The sequence below is a fragment of the Pseudopodoces humilis genome, chromosome 25 (genome assembly GCF_049639895.1).
Source record: "Pseudopodoces humilis isolate 2021_Gansu_Grassland_sample_001 chromosome 25, ASM4963989v1, whole genome shotgun sequence".
NCBI lineage: Eukaryota > Metazoa > Chordata > Aves > Passeriformes > Paridae > Pseudopodoces > Pseudopodoces humilis.
The window spans coordinates 3,064,783-3,079,987 of NC_142224.1; the positions used below are offsets into that span (position 1 = coordinate 3,064,783).

The 15,205-nt window shown below is 62.0% G+C and overlaps 1 protein-coding gene across 8 annotated transcripts in view; it reads right to left on the reverse strand.

Annotated features, from left to right (window-relative positions):
* The window catches only part of IGSF9B (immunoglobulin superfamily member 9B), a 50,004-nt gene extending 35,036 nt beyond the window's left edge, over positions 1 to 14,968 (reverse strand). For all 8 annotated transcript variants that reach the window (XR_015774511.1, XR_015774512.1, XR_015774514.1 and 5 more), the window contains exons 1-7: positions 14,840 to 14,968; positions 6,974 to 7,171; positions 5,592 to 5,738; positions 4,019 to 4,170; positions 2,808 to 2,925; positions 1,781 to 1,922; positions 1,506 to 1,651 (exon numbers count right to left, since the gene is read on the reverse strand). Coding sequence is in view for 4 of the 8 variants with exons in the window: in XM_005528460.2 (XP_005528517.1) it covers positions 1,506 to 1,651; positions 1,781 to 1,922; positions 2,808 to 2,925; positions 4,019 to 4,170; positions 5,592 to 5,738; positions 6,974 to 7,171; positions 14,840 to 14,903 (967 nt within the window). In the remaining 4 variants the exon portion in view is untranslated. The remainder of the gene's footprint in view (positions 1 to 1,505; positions 1,652 to 1,780; positions 1,923 to 2,807; positions 2,926 to 4,018; positions 4,171 to 5,591; positions 5,739 to 6,973; positions 7,172 to 14,839) is intronic.
* Between the last annotated feature and the right edge of the window lie 237 nt (positions 14,969 to 15,205).

Consider the following 15,205-nt stretch of genomic DNA (forward strand, 5'->3'; position numbering starts at 1 on the left):
AAGGGATAAATGTGGAGGTTTTGGGGTGCAGCATCCCTGCACTGCTGATGCAAAGTGGGAGCTAAACATTAAGGTGCTTAATAGGAAGGGATGGAAGATATGGGGGTGTCCTTTCCTTATTGCTTTCTTGGGGCAAAACCAGCAGAGTTTGGGAGCTCTGCTCCCAGCACATCACCCCAACCACTCCCCAAATCCGGCGCCCCCGGCAGTGGCACCATAACCCAGATTGCCCAGCGCCGCATATGGAGCAGGCTTTACCCCCCTCTGCGCAACTCCACCTCTTAGGAAATGTAATCAAGGGCTCCAGCAGTGCGGGAGAGGGTAATGGGATCGAGCCTTTCACTACTAGGTCACTGGCCAGGGGCCAGCCCAGCCCACTAATGACCCAGAGCGGTGTCCCCATCTGCTTCGGAGGATGGGAAGCTCCCTCCGGAGCCATCAGCCCCGCTGTGGATGAGGTTTGCTCAGGAGGAAAAGGGTTTGTGGCACCAAAAGCCGAGCACCCTTTGGCTGAGCGGCAGATTGTCCGAGCGCTGCTCTCCCTGCCATTAGAGCTATTTTTAACAGCTATCAGCCCTGACAAGCGGCCTTGGATTAGCGGCAGGGCAGATTTAATGGCCTGAGGCCACAGGCTTTCCCGAGAGCCACCCAGCTGGGCACATCCAAGCCCCAAATCACGCCTGTGCCTGGGCACAGCACCACTGACACCGTCCCCCTGCCCACTCTGCCCCTTCACATCCACAGGGACTTGCCAGCTCTTCTCTCAGAAGCTCCCCACTAACCAGCACCAGGTCTAAAGTCAGCAGCTCAAAGACAGCCTTGGAAAACCCACGCTGGGAACCCACTTTGCTCAGGCCTGTCTTTCATTATGAAATAAAAACGCAGCAGTCTTTTTGAGCGGAGCAATATTGCAATTGGAGCGGCGGCAATTGAGGCCATTACTGTGGAATGCCACAGGATGCCGGTGGCACACTACCCATTACCGCCCGGGGATTCCGGGAGAACGAGCGTGGGAAGCAACGCTCCTGCTCCAGCCCTTTCTCCTCCGCTTGTTTAGATCACTTACCTCACTTACCGCCTGAAAAATGTGACACGCCGAGCTCCGCGCTCGCCAAACGGCCGCGCCAACAGGAATAAACCCCCAAAATGAGCCCCAAAAATACAGCTTGGCACTGAGAGCCCTGAGCTGGTGCTTCCCAGCAGGCTGAGGACAGTGAGGGAGCAGGCATGGGATGATGCTCACCTAATTAAAAAGCACTTGTAGCAAAGGTGGACAGCAGTCCCAGCTGAGCAGTGTCACTCAGGCTGCTCAGACCATTTGCTTTCTTGTCTCCCACACCCACATGGGATGCTCTCAAGCTTTTTTTGCTGAGGATGATTCCATGTTCATGCAAAGGCTGCTGTCACATCAGCCCGATTCTCCCAGTGTCATATCAGGACAAGAGAGCCTCTGGGGCTGCCTGGGAGCCAGGTGTTATCACTCCCAGCCCCATCCCTGCACTCACACTGCACTGTCAGGTAGGCAGAGGCTGATGGTGAGCGGCCCAGGCTGTTGCTGGGGATACAGGTGTATTTTCCAGCATCCTCTGGTTTGACACGGAAAATAATCAGCGTCCCGTCGATCAGGATCCGCACCCTCAGCTTCAAGTCGCTGCAAGAGAAGAGGAGAGGAGGATCACAGGGAGAGCCAGGGGCGAAGCCCAACACAATCCCAGCTCCCAGCACAACCCAGGAGCAGCAGGAGAAGGAGAACACACTGCCCCACCAGTTATAAACTCACTTCTTGAAGTAGACATTCTCCTCCTCCCAGTACCACAGGTAGGTGAGGTTCCCGGGATACGCCTCGGCCTGGCAGGTGAACAGCGCATCCTGGGAGATGTTGACTGTGATGTTCTCCGGAGGGGAAACGATAAAAGGAGGTCCTGGAGGGGGGAAGAGGAAAGTGTCACTCCCGGCACTGCAGGTGTTCCCACAAAGGCTGCTCAGCTGCATCACAGTGTTTTGGCTGGGAGCTGCTGGAGGGCTCTGGGGCAGGGCTGGCCCCGATCCTCTGAGAACCACAGTGACCCTGTTATTCCCAACCCTTTCCCTAATCTCTGGGCTGACTGAGAACCACAGTGACCCTGTTATTCCCAACCCTTTCCCTAATCTCTGGGCTGACTGAGAACCACAGTGACCCTGTTATTCCCAACCCTTTCCCTAATCTCTGGGCTGACTGAGAACCACAGTGACCCTGTTATTCCCAGCCCTCTCCCTAATCTCTACAGCTCTGAGGAGGGGATCCACTCTCATGGTGCTTCTCCCAGGGCACACAAGGACACACCTCCCTTCATCCCCAGCACTTCTTGAGGCTAGCATCACCCACAGGAAAAATCCAGGGGGAACAGACTGCCAAGAGCCAGCAGCTCACCACTGCCACAAAAGCAGAGCAGAGGACACCCTGTGCTCCTCTCTCTGCTGGTAGCTGTTGACCTAATTAAAGATTTATTTAATAAGAGAGGGAGCAAGGAGCAGGAGGCCTGTCATGCATCACCACTGTCTGACGAGGCGCTTCATGACAGCCTCAATCTTTTCCCCGCTTCCCAAACAAAACTGAGCTGCCATCAGGGCCTGGCTGCTCATCAGCACGGCCACCACTGTCCCAATTAAGCGCATTCCTCTGTCCTACAAACCGGATGCAGAGCCCCAGGGCAGCCAGCACCGTGCCAGGCACACAGGCCTCGGGGGTCGCTCCAGGGTGACACCACAGCCCCGTGGCCCCTCCATCCCTGCTTCCCAGGGGATGCTGAGGAGCTGGAAGGTCTCACCTTGGACGAGCAGGCGCGTGGTGTGCACAGCCTCGCCCTGGATGCTGTAGGCCCGGCAGGTGTAGGCACCTCTGTCCTCCCGGCTGACCGAGAGCACCGTGAGGCTCCCGTCGCTCACCTGGGAACAAGGGGAGACCCTGGAGCGTGGGCAGGGACCCCCAGGGGGACGGGGAAGACCCTCCCTGCTTCCCACGGCAGAGAGCTGCCGGCACTTTCAGGGCCGGATGAGAGACGGGTTTCCCCGCTCTGCAAGGCTTGGGATATTAATAAACCAACACACGCGTTCCTGCTCGACGCCAAGGGGAAGGGAAAAGAAATCATGAAATAAATAAATAACCATCCCAGCGCATTCATCTCCCAGAAGTGACTGGCAGGCAGCAGGCTCCAAACCGCTCCTGCCAAGCACCCTGCCACCACTGGAGCTTCAGAAGGAGCCTTGCTGGAGCATTCCCTGCCCCACCAGGGACCTGCTCCATCACTCAGGGATGAGGAGGACACCCCAGCTTGGCCGCTGTCCTCCCTGTGGGGCCACCTCTCAGCTGGAAGAGTGGATGGATTCCCCCTGGGGACACAGCAGAGGGATGGACAAGGGACTGTCACCTTTGGGGTAGCAGCACCCCCAGGCACAGGGAGGCCTCCCAGCCAGGCTTTCCCCCCCACCTCATTCTGCCTCATCCTTCTATTTCAATTAGTAACAAATGATTCCTAATTACTCTCATTAGTGCCTGCGCTGATTCCAATGCCTGATTTACCAATTACAGCTCAGGGGGGAATCTCTGCTTGGGAGCCTCTGGGATGCAAAAATGGTCCTGAAGGGGAGGGAGGAGGGGAAATCCTCCCTGCTCAACCCTCCCTTGCTCCAGCCCTGTTGCATCCATCTCTGCCAAGGGGACACTACCCCAGGCTGCAGCCCCCACCCCATCTCGAGGGTCCTGGCCCCTGGGCTGAGTCTGCAGGGAGCAGGTCAGGTGCAGGAGCAGGGCTGTCCCAAGCACTTGGGTGGTCTCCAGCCAGCACCCAAGGGCTGGCAGCGTTACAGGCTGCTGCTCAGCAGGGATGGGGCGGGGGAAAATGGGCATCTCACCAAGAAGAAGTGCTGAGAAAGCACAGCTGGCTCCAGGCACGGCGGAGCTGCCACCACCGTGGCCCTGTCAGTGCTGTCCCAGCCAGCTCCCAGCCAGGAGTCCCCACGGCAGCCCTGCCCCACCTACCTGGTACTTGCCATTGGCACCCAAAAGGTCTCCCTCTCTGAGCCAGGTGACGATGGGCTTGGGGTTCCCGAACGCCATGCAGGTCAGGGTGACGCTGCTGCCCTCCTTCGCCTCTACGTACTGCGGTGGGGTCTCCGTGAACGTGGGGGGAGCTGGGGGCACAGGAGAGCACCGTGACCCCTCGGGTCACCCGCGGCCACTCTGGCTCTGGGGGCACACGGGGACAGAGGGGAAAGCGCTGCCTGCACACAGGGGACACTGCACATCCCCAAGGCGGGGCTGGGACCACCCCAAAGGCAAACGGGGCTGCAGGGACAGGGGTGTCCTTGGGGACACCGACCAAGAGGGGCCACATCGAACCCCAGCTCTGCCCCCTCTCCTCCCCCCAGCCCGCTGAACATTAACTCGCTATTGTCAAAACATGGGAAAACACCGCAGTGCAGATCGAAAGGCTCCTTCCTGATGAAAGAGGCTGGCAGGATTACAGCCCGCCCCTAATTACCCGCGGTTGTTAAAGCCCACTTTAGAGGAAGACAGGTTGGCAATTTAATCTGCTTGGGGGGGGGGGAAAAAAAAAAAAAAGAAAAGGAATTATATTTTGTTTCTCCCCAAATGATTTTTATTTTGCCCCTAAGAAAATTAAGCGTTGTAATGCCACAGCCCTCACCCTGAAAGCAATTCCTCGGGCTGGGAGGATTATGGTTATTATATTGTTATTAAGCCCCTGCACGCCCCGTGCTGCATAAAAGCCCCAAAACTGGCCCATTTTGCCAAGGGGAGGGACAGGGTATCTGGGCCCCTCCAGCTGGTGGTTTGCAGGATCCATGCACGTGGCAGAGGTGAGCCAGGCACCACCACCATCCTCCTCCTTCCTCCTCCTCCTGCCCTCCTTCCCAAGCCCTCGGAGCTCATTAGCAGGCTGGGGGAAAGCAGGAAGCGGCAGGCAGGGCAGCAGGCAGGGATGGGGCTGGTGGCCTGCACGGCCCCTCTTGCAAAGCTCCCGCTCACTAATTGGGCTCAATTAGGTGGCTCTGCGCTGTGCCACAGCACAGCATCCCCCCAAAGGTTAAATTAATTGCACAAGGTCAAGGCAAGACCAGCGAGGAGCTGCCAGTGGCCACATCTCTTCAGCCACCCCACTGCAGCAGGAGAGGCACAGCCCTGCTGCTGGGCTAAAAATAAAGATCTCTCTCCTGATGCGGAGAATGACAATTTGCTAATTAGTTTAATATACAGCCCTAATAAAATGAAAAAGTAATTTGAGTAAATCTGAATTTCAAGAAAACAAAGATTTGATTTTCTGATCTGTTTGTTGAGAGAAGATTCATTCCCAGCCCCGGTTCTTGATGTCTCTCCTTTAAACAAGCTCCGTGTAATTAAACTGAAGAATCCCTAATAAAACTTCGTCCCTTTTGAAGTCACGCCCTGGCTGGAGCAGCCAGCCTGGATGGCTTCAGGCTCGCGTGTCTGCCAGGCACAGATGCCATCGAGGCCAGCATCCAGCAGGTATCCAGCATCCACCAGAAATCCCATTTTGGCACCACACAGACGCCGCAGCCCCCGCCGCGCTCACCATTGACCGTGAGGTGGACCCAGCTGCCGTTGTGGAAGGTGTCGTACTGCTGGTCCAGCATGAGCACTTTGCACTCGTACCAGCCCTGGTCCTCGGAGCGCACCTGCTCAATGCGCAGGGAGGCTTTGTCGTGCAGGCTGGCCCGGCCTGTGGGAGAGCACAGCGTTGGCACCGTGTCCCTGACACCAGAACAACCCCTGGAGCATCACTGCAGGGGACACCCCATCCCCACACCAGAGCAGCCCCAAAACATGGCCACAGGGGACACCTCATCCTGACCCCAGAGCAGGCCCCAGAACATCAGGGGACACCCCATCCCAAACTGGAGCAGCCCCTAGAGCATCCCCACAGGGACACCCCATCCCAAACTGGAGCAATCCCCAGAACACCCCCACAGGGACACCCCATCTGCGTGTGGGCACTGTCCCAGTTTGGGGCTGGCTGAGCTGCGGGGTGTGGTTGCAGGCGGTGGTGCCAGGCCGGTGGTGCCAGGCTGGTGACACACTCGCCCGTCTGGGGACAGCAGAGCCAAGCTGCCAGGGCCAGGCAAGGTGCCTCGAGTGATGTCTGCCCGCAGCGACACCGGCCTTCTGCTCCCAGCCGGGGGCTGGCGGGGGCACAGCCGGCACACAGGCGTGCCCCAAAGCTTTTCCCCGCCTGGGAGACTCCCGGAAAGCAGGGCAGCCCTGAGCTGACCCTGTGCACAGCCCCAAAAACTGGGTCAGGAGCAAAACAGTCTAAACCTCCGCCCTGGTGCAGTGGCCATCGGGCTGTGGGATCACCCATTGCTGAGCTGAGTTTGGCACGGCTCAGCTGGTGCATCCTCCCTGCTGCAGCATTTCTTAGAGCACTTTGGGCAGAGAGTCCCATATGACCCAGGGAAGATTCCCAGGACAGCATTCCACAAGGAAAGGAGTACCACAGAGGGTCTGTCCTGCCACACCAACCTTCTCAGGGCTGCTTTCCAGCTCCCAGCTCCCACCAGGGGACACCAGCCACGTGTCACAGGCAGCACATTGGCGAGCAGCCACATGAGTTCTGCAGCTCCAACCTGTCACCTCTGCCCAGCACGTGGCCCTGGCTCCATCCCCAGCATCCCTCCCTGGGCTCACAGCTGCTCTGGGGCGCAGCAGCAGCAGCAGCAGCCACCGCCACCACGCATCACCCTGGGTTTCTCTGCCTCGCTTGCTCCCGTCCCACGCAGCCCAGCTGGCTTCCTAACGCTGCTGCTTAATTAAAACCAACTGGGTGGAAAGCGAGCAACGAGAGGCAGAGCCTGCGTGGTTTCCGACGGAGGAGCGGATGGAGCGGGGCTGCGCATCCCGGGCCGTGCTGCGGACGGGACCCGGCACCCTCCCCTCGTCCCCCCCCCCAGGACTCACCGGCATACTCTGGGTCGACATGGGGAGGGTAAAACCCAAACTTGATGAAGATGGGGATGGGGACACCGAACTTGAACCACTCCACGACATAGGGAGGGGGCTGTCCCGTGAGCGGGTGGATCACGTCGCATCCCAGGATCACGCTCTCGCCAGCGCGAGCGGTCACGAACTCGGGCTCCTCCCTCGAGCCGAGGGCACCTGCGAGGGGGCGAAGGAAGAATCCGTGGCTGATCCCACTGCTGGTCCCCAGCATGGAACCAGGATGGCCAGAAGAGCAACAGCATCTTTTAATGCCCATAATGCCCATCCCCAGCCACCTGTCTCCAACAAGAGCAGCCTGTGGGTCGTCCTTGCCCCAGAAACAACAGGGGGTCCCAAACCCTTGCACTCAGCTCCAAGGCCACCATGAGCTACCAAAGGAGTCAGGACAGTGGCCATCAGCACCCCAGTGCTCCAGGACAGCTTCCCAACCTCTTCAAGGGTGATGCCCAGTGACCCCATGGGGGATCTGCTCTCAGTTGAGGGGCACAGAGCATGCCTAGCACTGCTCCCCACATTGCAGCAGCACCTGGGCTACCTCGTATCCTTTGGATACAGGGAAATGGCTGCTTTTAGCTCGTACTCCTGCATCCTCCAGCGAGCAGGACCGAGCATGCAGGGACCCCTGACCACAGCTCTGCTGCGCCAGCTCACGGACCCAGCTCTGCCGCCGCTGCCAGGACGGGCTGGGCCCCGCAGCCACCATGCTCCAGCCAAGCCCACATGTCCTCGGGCATCCCTGAGAGCCCCAAGCCTGAAACCCGTCTGCGACCTGCGCGTCGGGTCTGTCACCCTGCTCCTCCCAGCTGGGTAATTACAGGGGACTTTGGTCTCAGCTCCGAGGCTGCTCCACCCCGGCTGTGCCGCCCTGCTCGCTGCAGCCTGGCGTCATCCTGCTCCGCCAGCAGCAGCAAAGCTGCATCCTCAGCACGGCGCTCAGAGAGGGAGAGAGAGGGGGAAACCCAGAGCTGGGGGAAAGCCAAACAGGGGGTCCCCAAAACTAGGTTTAGACCCACATCGCCCTTCCCATCGAGGAAGGGCCCCCCGTTTTCCCAGCACACGCGGCCGCTGGCTGTTCCGGGGGGGATGCTCGGGGAGGGATGCTCGGGGAAGCACGTTCCCACTCCTCCGCGCTGCTCCTCGGGGCCGCCGGTGATTGGCGGCGAGTGACATCACCGCTTCCCCGCCGCGGGAGCCGAGCATCACCGAGCATCACCGGCTATTTTTGGCTCTGGCACAAGCGCGTACCGGCGAGAGGCCCGTGATGTGCCACCCCACGGGCCCGCCAGCCGAGTGTCCCCGCGGGAAGGGCAGCGGGCAGAGCTCGCACACGGCACGCACAAGGTGTGTCCCTGCCCAGGGTCACAGCCCGATGGTCACCCGAGCGTCCTGAGCCCCCACGCCCCCGGCACACGGGCACGGGTGGCTCTTTAACTGGGAGGGCTGGCTGGTGGCAGCGGGGTGCGTGAAGCCGGGGTGCAGAGCTGTGAGCCATCTGCAAGGAGCAGATGCTGCATTGCACACCCACTGCAGGCAGCCGGGCCCGCTCTGGGGGTCCCGCAGAGATGGGGAGGGGGGTCCTGCACGGCCACGGATCCGCCCGGAGCCCAGCGGGGCGGGGGAATCGCTGAGCACACACGTGCGGTGTGCACGCACACCCCCGCACACGCTTTGCACCGCCTCGACAACGCTCTTGCACCTTTCCATCCCTCGTTAGCGCTGCATCGCCGATGAGCTCCCGTTCGCACCCTGTCAGCAGGGACCGTGTCAGCCCTCCCCTGCCACCCCGGCAGCGAGCTGGGAGAAGCCGTCCTGACCCCGCTGTGCCCATCCGGGAGGGTGAGGAGGGCTGCGCTGGGAGCCCCCTCCCTGCCCATGGCCCTGCTGCGGGGACAGAGCCATCACGTGCTGCTCAAGAGCATCCAAGGACGCGCTTCCCCGGCCGCCTCGCCCGAGCGAGCAGGTCCCCAGCACCTCGTCCCCTTCAAAGTGACACCCTGTACCCACCAGCAAGAGGAAACGGAAGCTCCAACACCCAAACCCCTTTCCCAAGCCCCCCACCTACCCCAGCGCTCCAGCTCCCGGGCTACCAAGAGGGAATCTCGGTTTCCAGCACCTCTCCACCAACTGGAGCCTGGAATGCTGATGTTTGCCCAGCTGGAGCAAGCTCGCTGCCCAAGAGGCCACCCTGACACCCTGGGGACGGGCGCCAGGGAGTCACCCTACGCCAGGATGCCCTGAGTGGCTCCCCGGCAGGGCACTGGGTGACGTCCCTGGGGAGGGGACGAGCCAGGCGCTCCGCCGGACCCACGCCTGGCCAGGGCTGCCCGGGCTCAGGAAAATAGGTCATCCCCGGCAGCTCACAGCGCCGGTGTCTGATCGCAAGGCCGGTGGGGAATTGCACGCACGGCTGAGCATCGCCTCCCCAGCGCACGGCCGACTGGCAGCCACGGCAGAGAACCGGCCCCCGGCTCTCCCCAGCTGCCACCCACCCTGCTACCAGCCCCGTGCCCTCCTGTCCCCACTTCCAGAGCACCGGGAAGGCAATGGGAAGATGTCTCACAACCCCTCTTTTGGGTCTCCTCAACTTCCCAACCCATCAGCCCTGTGGTCCCAACCCTGACCAGGTTTTTCTTCGAAGTTCAGACCATGAAGAAAGCGAGCAATGGAGACTGCGGCTCTCAATTCAAAGTGTTTTCTCACCCCCACATTTGTAGGGAAACGCTTGAAAACAACCCGCAGACGCCAGAAGAAACAGAGCACAAATAGACAAGGTATTTTTAAACCCACTTTATTTTCCCAGCCAAGTTCAGAGAGGTTTCAAGGCTGAATCTGCGGTTTGGAAACAGGGTCAACATCAGGGAGCGGCAGCAGGGATGCGAACCCCAAATCCGCCTCGGTGCAGGAGCTCACGTGAAGATGGGGGATGCCTCGTAAAGAAAAACAAGTAATCAACAGGCTTCGTCATCCAAGCAGATCCAGGAAAAATAAAAGCACGCCGCGTGCCAGGAGGCAAGAATACAAGATGCGGAGGTGGAGTTGAACAGCATCCCAAAGGGAGAGGAGGGAAGGCTGCCGCCACTGAGACGGTGCCACCGCGGGGCTCCCCAGGATGGCGATGCCAAGGATGGGGAGACCGTCACCTGGATCTGGGCATCCAGTTCCTCTGATCCCAAGGGCAGAGGTAGAAGGTGCCACAGGACCCGCTGAAGCTGAAGGCATCCAGCATCTCTGCTGCACTTGCTGAAGCAGGACCCTTCCTTCAGGTGCTTTCTGAGAAGGACATGGCCACGGTAGAGAGGTTTCCAAAGGAATTAACGCCTGGGAAAGCTTTCCTGCCTGGCATAGTGGACACCCATGCCCTGGGGCAGAGAGGGCATCCTGTCCTGATCCTCCATCGCCTTGCAGCCTGCTAACAGAGGCACCAGAATCCATTTCCAATGCTGCCCCACACCCCTGGCACTCATCCCCACCCTGTGCCCCCATGGGGATGGCTGAGGGAGCAGGCACAAGGCCTGGAGCCTGCGGACCTCCCCTCCCTGGTGAGCCGAGATGAGATGTGCTCTGACACATCCCGCTCCCATCGGTGGAGGAGGGATATGGCAGGGATCTCTGAGGACAAGGCCACCAGCGTGGCATATGGAGGCCAGCAGGGAAGGAGAGCAGGCAGCCATCACCATGAAATGAAGAGGGGAGCGACTGCAGCCCAGGGTGGGGGACAGGGACAATGTGCTGCAAGGACCCCGGCTGCTAGGGCAGGGTGTGAGGTGCCAGGAGATTGCCCGTCCCCCACCTCTGTAGACCCCTAAATATCTCATTGGGGGTTGCACCCCCCATTACAAACCCAGTCCCTTTGCCTATCTTAGGGTATCCAGAGCCCCCCAAAAGAATCTGCCTGTCTCCTGGTGGGGGGAAGCCCTGGGGCTGGGAGCACAGCCCTCACCCCCTCCCCCAGCTGGAAAGCAGCATCTGGGCTTTCAGTGCAATTCCTGCTTTTTAAACCCGATTTTCCAGATGGATGGAGGGCAACGCGCAGGTCAAGTGACATGCCTCAAGGTCACACGGGGCCAGGGAGGAGAAGGATTAGCAGCTCTGAGGGGTGGCTTGTTGCCCCATTCACAGTGAGATGGGGACTCAGAACCCCATTCCTGGGCACGAGGGGTACCCTGTGGGATCACCACCACCCTCTCCAGGCAGCCAGGCAGCTGCCCGGGCATCCCAAGGGGAATGCATGCATGGGATGCCGCACCACAGCGAGTCCTTGCTCCCTGGAATGGCACAGGCGGGAACATGCCTGGCCAGGCAGCAGCTCAGCAAGCACGTGAGAGCACAGGGTGATGTTCTGAGAGGCACGGAGATGAAGCAGGAAAGAAAATTCCTCCCTTACGGTCACCTTACACCTACCTGGGGGTCCCTTGTGCCCCCTCCCTCTAATCGCCATCCGCCCGGTGTTGGCAGCTGCCTCGTGGGAGGCATCATCTCCCAGCAACGACCAGCAGCTACCTGTGCGCTCCCTGTGAGCTCCCTCTGCACACCACGGGGCTGAACACACAGCTGTGCTGGGAGCTGGAGCACCAAACCCATCCCAGAGGAGACCTCCTGCAGCTGGAGAGCACTGCCAGGGTGCTGTGCCCCCAGCCCAGCCCCACATCACAGCAGGACCCCCATGCAGGCTGGCATCACCCTCCCCACGGAGCAGTGGGTACCATCCCGGTGCCTTCACAGTCCTCCAACAGGAAACCGGGATGCAGGCAGCGCTCCGAGCTGCCCGCCAGCAGCTCCTGAATCACGCTGTTCCTGGCTCAGGCAGCCCTCCCACCAACGCCAGCCTCTCCATGGAGGAGCAGGAGGAAGGGAGTTGTTTTTCCAAAGGCCAGCTGGTCGCTCAGGGCTCCCGGCTCGGGAGATTCCTACCGCAGGGAAAGGGAGAGGGAAGGACTCCTCCATCGGCACGGCATGGGGTTGGACACGCTGCTTGCCCATCTGCAGGGCTTCTCGTCCAGCATGAAGGCACGACCTCCAAGACAGAGGACCAGAGGTGAAAGGGAGCTGTGCCACCCTGCCACAGCTCTGGAGAGGAACTTGCAGGGCTCGCCCATCACCAGCAAAGCTGCATCTTCCAAGTCAAAAGGCAACTGAGCCGGTAAAACATCGCCTCAAAGACCCTCCGGCATGCCAAGTCATCGAGCGAGACGCTCACGTCTCTCCCTGCCCCGCGCGCTCCCATCCAACAGGTCCAGAGGAGCAGAAAACCTCCAGGGAATGATGGAAATGGGAGCCCGGCCAATGCCCGTGGCTGTTCCCGGTGCCAAACCATCCCCTTGCCAGAAGAGAGCGGGGCCAAAGCTGCACGTGCCAAATCCAGCGGCTCCCAGTCCAGACTCCTCCACGGCCAAAGAGGCAAAACCCCAGAGCTCTGCGCCAGGAGCGAGCAGGGGATGCAGCGCTGGCACTGCCACACCGAGCCACTCCAACCGGCCAAGGTCAGCGCCAGGAGCATCGCCCACCGCGGCGTCCAGGGAACCTCTCCAACGGAGCCCGCGCCCAGGGCTGGCGGAGCCCAATCGTCCCTCTGCAAACCCTCCTGACAGATCCACGAGCATCCCCACTCCCTGCACGGTGCCACAGCGTCACACTCGTGGGAGAGGGAGGAAAAGCCCCTCGGTGTGACGGCACTGCTGGGAATGCCAGGAGGCCGGATCCCTCCTCTGACACCCACTCCTGGCACGGTCACGTCCTGGCTCTCCTCCCCCATGCCATAAGAGGGGATAACGCACCCTCCTTCCCTCTCTGAGCCGATTAACGCCTGGAAAGCCCTTGGAGAGCCAGGCAAGAAGGCTGTCCAGGGCCAGCACCGCTACTTCTCAGCTCAACAAGGAGGAAGTGGTGTGGGAGGAAGGCCACGGCAAGAGGAAAACCCCCAGGGAGGGCACCGGCACACGGTGAGCCCCAGCTCTCTTCCAAAGCCTCGTCCCCAAGCAATGCAGGCTGCCAGCTCCCCATGAGGACAGGACAGTGCTAGGACCAAAGGGTTGCAGCAGCTGGGGCGAGTCCCGTGGGCTCCCTGCCCCTGCGGGGGCCACGCCGGCCCGCAGCACCCCCTCCCCCGGCACCCACCCACGCATTACTCACGGCACGCTCATTCATCACGTACACGCTGCTCCACACGCACAGCACCCCCCGTGCCGGGGCTTCCCGGCACCCACCCAATCCAGCACCAGCTCCGGAGCTCCCTCCGAGAGGCTCCAGGGTATTTCCAAGTTCCCAGGTGCCGAACGAGCTGTTCGGCTCCTCTCCCCGGCAGAGCATCCCTGTACAAGCCGCTGCTGCAAACACTGCCTCACCACACTGCAGCACGCAGCTCAGGCAGGCAGCAGCCGGCCACGGCTCAGTAAGAGGGGCTACGTACCCCCAAAACGGGGCAGCCCCATCCTGACCCCCGCGAAAGGACAGCCCCGTCCTGACACACCCCCACCCCTGCCTCCAGGAGCCGCCTTGCCAGGCGAGGAGGACAAGGGACTGTGGCATGGCACAGATGTGACCCAGGAGGCTCGAGGAGCGCTGTGAACTGGGGGGGCTGCAGCACCCCGGCACCTGCCCCCTCCCAGCCCACCCGTGCCCCCCGAGGCAGCGTCTCCTCTGGGGAGTGGTGGTGGCTGCCAGCCAGGCATCGCTTGCTGCCGGCAGCCGCCGCATCCCCATGGGCAGGGTGGGTGACAGCCAGGGCACGGCTCCAGGGTCTCATCCCGGGAAAGAACCACCGGGACACAGGGATAATCATGTGCCCAGTGAGAAACCAGCGGCAGAAATGGGGGACGTGCTGCACCAGCGACAGGCAGCTCCCCTCTACCTGCAAGGATGGCTCGGAGGGCTGGGAAGGGGCTGGCAGCTGAAGGGAAAGAAGCCAGAGCAGGAAAATCAGGGTTATTCCTTGCTGCCGTCTCCGTCCTGACCTTGGACAACCCTGTGCCTCAGTTTACCACAGCACAGCAGCCAGCCTGCAGTGGGGGGAGAAGGAGGGCAGCCTCTCCTGAGCGGTGGGGGGGGGAGCAAAGTCACCCCCAAACCCGCAGCCGGGGCGCTGCAGGGGAAGGCAACAAATCCCTCCTGCATTTCTCCTTGCCCGGCCGGGCTATCCTTGCAGGGAAGGGCAAACGCTGTCCGCACCCCCCGGAGCTGCCGCAGGCGCTTCCCCAGGATCAGAGAAGAAATTCGAATGCGGAGAAAAGCTTGCCCATCCCTGATCAAGGGGGACACTCAGCCAGCCGTGCCCGCCCCCCGCCAGGACCCGCACCCGCTTCCCTTCTCCCAGAGGGAATTTCCAGCCCCTGGGCAGAGGCTCCGCCGCACCGGGAGCGCGGCTTCCCGAACTTCCCCAGCTGCAGCCGCTGCCCTCAGGGAGGTCACGGCCAGCCCCGCCGAGCGCCTGCGGAGGGAGGGAGGATGCGCCGGGCGCTCCCGGCTCCCCCCGGCAGCGGGGGATGAAGGAATCGCCAGCGCCCCGCCGCAGCGGGAAGCGCTCGGTCCCCGCACCGGCAGCGGGGAAGACGCAAACCCCGCAAACCCCCTTCGCAGCCGCAGCTCCCCCTCCTACCCTCCTCCCCAGCCTCTTCCCGGTACCCTCTCCCCGGGACGTGACGCCCGCCCCCCCCCCCCCACCCCGGTGCGCGCATCCCTCTCGGTCCATGCGCATCCCCCCCGCCGCATCCGGTACACCGGGAGCGGCGGGGGGGGCACACGCAGAGGCGGCCCCGCCGCCGCCCCGCAGACCCCGGCGCGCCCCTCCCGGGCTCATCCCGGCGGAGAACACCCCGCGGCCGCACTCACCTTGGACGGGCAGCCCGCGGGCGCCGAGCACACTTGCTACCAAAGCGGCCACATACCAAATCATAGTACTACCGGCCCCCGGTGCGCAGCATCTTCCGCCCGCCGGGCGGCCCGGCCGGGGCGGGGCGGGGCCGGGCCGGGCTGGCCGTGGCCGGGCAGGGCTCGGCGGGGCTGGCGGGGCCGGAGGGGCGGCTCAGGGCCGGCCGCCCGCCGCTGAGCCCATGCCCGCGCCCATCCCCGCGCCGCGCCGCACCTGCGCTCCGCCGCGCGGTGCAGCCTAGCCTGCGCCCTTTAGCGGCTCGGCACCGCCCCCGCCCGCCGCCCATTGGCCGCGCCCCGGCGGAGTGGGCGGTGATTGGCCGCCGC